Source organism: Volvox carteri (genome assembly GCF_000143455.1).
Source record: "Volvox carteri f. nagariensis unplaced genomic scaffold VOLCAscaffold_64, whole genome shotgun sequence".
Taxonomy (NCBI): domain Eukaryota; kingdom Viridiplantae; phylum Chlorophyta; class Chlorophyceae; order Chlamydomonadales; family Volvocaceae; genus Volvox; species Volvox carteri.
In genome coordinates this window covers 325,545-329,654 of record NW_003307607.1, presented here as the reverse complement: position 1 = coordinate 329,654, position 4,110 = coordinate 325,545, and the positions used below count along the sequence as shown (strand labels likewise).

At 51.2% G+C, this 4,110-nt stretch overlaps 1 protein-coding gene across 1 annotated transcript; it reads left to right on the top strand.

Moving 5' to 3' along the window:
* Positions 1 to 405: 405 nt before the first annotated feature.
* On the top strand, positions 406 to 3,815 carry VOLCADRAFT_107367 (uncharacterized protein; the record flags this gene model as incomplete). The annotated part of the gene is made up of 5 exons (XM_002956702.1): positions 406 to 433; positions 930 to 1,069; positions 1,693 to 1,800; positions 2,316 to 2,496; positions 3,565 to 3,815. The coding sequence occupies 5 exons, from the start codon at positions 406 to 408 to the stop codon at positions 3,813 to 3,815; spliced, it is 708 nt and encodes a 235-aa protein (XP_002956748.1).
* Between the last annotated feature and the right edge of the window lie 295 nt (positions 3,816 to 4,110).

The following is a 4,110-nucleotide window of genomic DNA, read 5'->3' as shown; positions in this document are numbered from 1 at the left end:
CGCCTCCCCCTCACCGCCGCCATCTCCAAGTCCACCCCCCCCACCTTCACCTCCTCCCTCGCCACCGCCCCCACCGCCGCCATCTCCAACTCCGCCCCCGCCACCTTCACCTCCTCCCTCGCCGCCTCCCCCCCCAAGCCGCCATCTCCAAGTCCACCCCCCCCACCTTCACCTCCTCCCTCGCCTCCGCCCCCACCGCCGCCATCTCCAAGTCCACCCCCCCCACCACCTCCTCCCTTGCCTCCTTCCCCCCCCAAGCCGCCATCTCCAAGTCCACCTCCGCCACCTTCACCTCCTCCCTCTCCACCGCCATCAATAGCGCCTCCTCCTCCCAAAGCACCGTCGAATAAAAAGTTGCCACCATCACCACCACTGCAATCACTGGCGGCAAAGGACAGCGGATTAATGGAGCAGGCAGTCCCATCTCCGTCAGGTACTATACCGAGACCTGTGTATGTCTATGTATTTTGTGTAGTAAGTACATCATGTCTCATCGTAATTCAATGCAGCAATGAGATGCATGTGAAGCAACGAATTCCAACCTGGCCTTGCCTGCCCCAGCACTACCGTATTTGAATCCGGTGGCAACCGGGCTATGGGGCCGAGAACTCAAACTCCCATGCACCAAGGACTACCGAGGGCTATAGCGCTACCCTCGAATGCAAATATCTCATGGTCTATATGATGTGCCCTTGTGTATTAGATTGGGAAGGCCCCTATCTATCCTACCAGGACGCAAAGGACATCACGGATTTATAGATGCATCCTCATGAGGTGATCACCAGCCGTTTTGGAAGCACGTAGATGCAGACGATGCATGACTTACTCCTCTTAGCTTGTCATTAATAGAGCAATCCTCATCAACTTGTATCCATCCACGACCTGCCGCAACCTATCTGCAACCCCGCCCACCCTACCTGGGGCGACAGGCGTATCGGACAGCGCCACAGCAGCTGCAGGTGCCGAGGTTTATGGCAACATGACCCTAAGTGCGGACTGTGGCTTGATCGACAGCCTGGGTACCAATCTCCCAATCGATCTCAGGGCGGAGCTGGCCAGTGCCTTCGGGGTGCGTGGCATCATGCGGGCCATGTATGTGTGTGCATGTGTGTGTATGTGTGTGTGTGTGTGTGTTAGTTACAAGTTACAAGTTCCGCACACACAAGTGCGGGTGTGTCCGTAAAAGCCGGGGGGGCCATGGACGTGGTATTGGTATTGATGCGGGTACGCGGGAGGTCATCTTCATTCTCCCTCGTCCGCTTCAGGGCGAAGCGAAATTCCAACTATATATAATCGAACGAGAAAATCTCGTGTAATCACGTTTACAGCTCGCGCTTAGATATGAACTCAGGTCGGTGGATTCAGAGTCCACAGTGCTAACCACTACACCACGCGAGCACTGTGTGTGTAACTTGATGAGCAATGTGCGCCTAGTCATTGTACAACTGCTAAAACATGATGCTGTAATTATCGTCCCAATATTTGACCTATTATGTTTTAATAAGGCAATTTACTCCATTTAACTACTTGCCACTGACTGTAACTAGTTACCGACTGATTAAGTGGCCATGGGGCTTGCAGATGGTACCGTGACTGGACAAGCCCCACCAAGGGAAATGCAAGTTTTGATCGTCTATAGACCATCCATGTATTTTCAGGTCTATCTGCATGCTGTGGATGAAACGTGTGCAGGTCTCCAGTGCTGACAACATCGTCATCACCAACCTCAGCAGCTGTGAGTCCTCATCAGTCACTGTAAACTACGTGGTCCGGCTCCCAGTCAATGCTTCGGATTCCTCCGTAAGTAACTGGATCGGCGGCTGTGTGCATATCCCGGTAGGGGGCCTAGCTAGCTGGGGGGTTGTACCCCAGCCCCACACAACAGTTGCCCTAGCCTGGCTTCAGAATCTGGGCTGCCGATCTAACAATATACATTCACTCGTTCTTTCTATCTCAACCCGGTTTAAAACCTGCATCCTTGCAAATACGCACAAATGCTCATCATTTTTGGGCGAGGCCCCGGGGGTGAAGCGCCATTCTGGGGGCCGAGCCCCCCGGGTTCCCTGCTGTCAGTCAGTCAGTCAGTGGCTTACATATCTCGCCCCGCAAAAAATAGCGTTTGAATGCTATATTCATTCTATATCGAAATCCCAAAGGAGACATTCCAGATAAATCGGAGCACGAAGATAGCTTTCCTGTAAGTGGCTGCACCGGGGCCGAGCCCCTTTTCGTCTTTGAAAAGCCGCCCCCCTAGTTAATTTTGCCACCTCATTGAATATTGAATACTGTGTGCATGAAAATGCCGGCTTCAACAGGTCGCCGATGCCGCAGCTGCCATCGCCAGTAGCCTCAGCTCACACATCAGCAGCGACTTCACGTCCCAGTGGGGAGCCGTTACTGCATCACATCTGGAGGGCATTGTAAACCCCATCACCACACAGCAACAGCAGGAGCAGAAGGAGCAGTCGCAGCAGCAGGAGCAGCCCGATTCTGCAGGTAAGTGTAAACTTAGTAGCAGTTACTGGAGAGTCCTCTATCTCTGGTGGCAGCATGTACGGTCCCTCAGAGCAGGCTGCAACGCGTTTTTGTTTTCATGTGTTGCTGTCATGTTTACTAAAAATAATAGGTTGACAATTGTCAACCTTGCTTGCAAGCATAAAAAGAATCGACAGTTAAACAGCTTGCATGGTACACATGCATGTGTACGCATGCATGGGTACACATATGCGTACCCTTGTACAAGGGTACACATTTAGTGCCGAGCATACCATACCATGCATTCCACCGATACCGTGATAACGATGATAAGCATGCATCTAACCAGGCGAGAGCAAATAAAATGTGCCTCTATGGTGATGGGGAGTCGAAGACAATTCTGCAGTAGCTGGTACATAGATTGCACACATAACGTTTACAAAACAGCTAATGATACTCAGAGCCATGTTAGGCGTCCAGCTACTACAATGGTATGAAGATCTCAGGTGTAAGGCGCACACATGGTTGTGATCCGCATGTCGCCAGTTTGACCCAGACAAAGCAAACACCATTATTTAGCGGATCCATAAATACTAGGTCGCCCATGACGACCATTTTTACAATTATCGTGACAAAATGTAGCTGGGAAGGCTTTGTGCCTGAAAACCTTAAGACAGCTAGGCGCATGACGTGGCATGGATGGATCATTCCCTTTCCTGCACATAGCGCCAGAACATGTATACGGCTGTACATGTGTGTGTGTGCATGTCGACCACTGATTTATTGGTGCATGAATTATGGTCACGTGAGCATTTCCATGCATGGCCACTGTGAAGACCATGCATGACGCAACGGGAGGGGTGGATAAGTCTGCCGCCCATTGGTGCACATGCGGTGTAGATACTCCAGGGGGGCTGGGAGCTCCCAGCCCCTTATGGTGTCTCGAGACACCATTTGTGCTCCAAAAAATTGCTGGAAGACATCTCTCTTGATTATTGTATCCATGCCGCTTATTGGCTGGTGCTGTCTGTGCTGACTCCATGGCATGTGCCAATTTACTTTCCTGCATTTGACTTCCTGCTGATGCAGCAGCAACTGACTCACCGTTGGCAGTGGAAGCCACAAGTACCATGGCGGCCAAAGGCGGCCACCAGCCCACCACTACCAAGGTGGCGCTCATTACCACGCTATCGGGTATTGCAGGAGTCGCTGTTCTGGTTGCGGTGGTCATCATCAGCTTAAAATTGGCCAGAGCTAGGCGCGAGATGAGGATAGCACCTGTGATCAACACACCATCGATATCACCTGCCCGTCACACAGCAGCTCTTGCATGGACATAGGCTCTCTTATACTCGCTTATGTGCTCAGACAATCATGAAGATTCACACATTAGTGCATAATATCCGCTGCATGCATCGCACACAGGTTTTGGGTAAACACAAATTTTTGTCGATATTGGCATCGATGCCAATATATATTGGCATCGGTGATCAAGGATATATCCTTGGTCAATCAAGAACTAAAGATAACACTTGCCCACATGCATATCCATGTTTACAGATAACTAGGCCACCAACGAAACTCATCCTCAGCCATTCATCGCCCCTGGCCATATTAGCATCCTTGCCATATTGC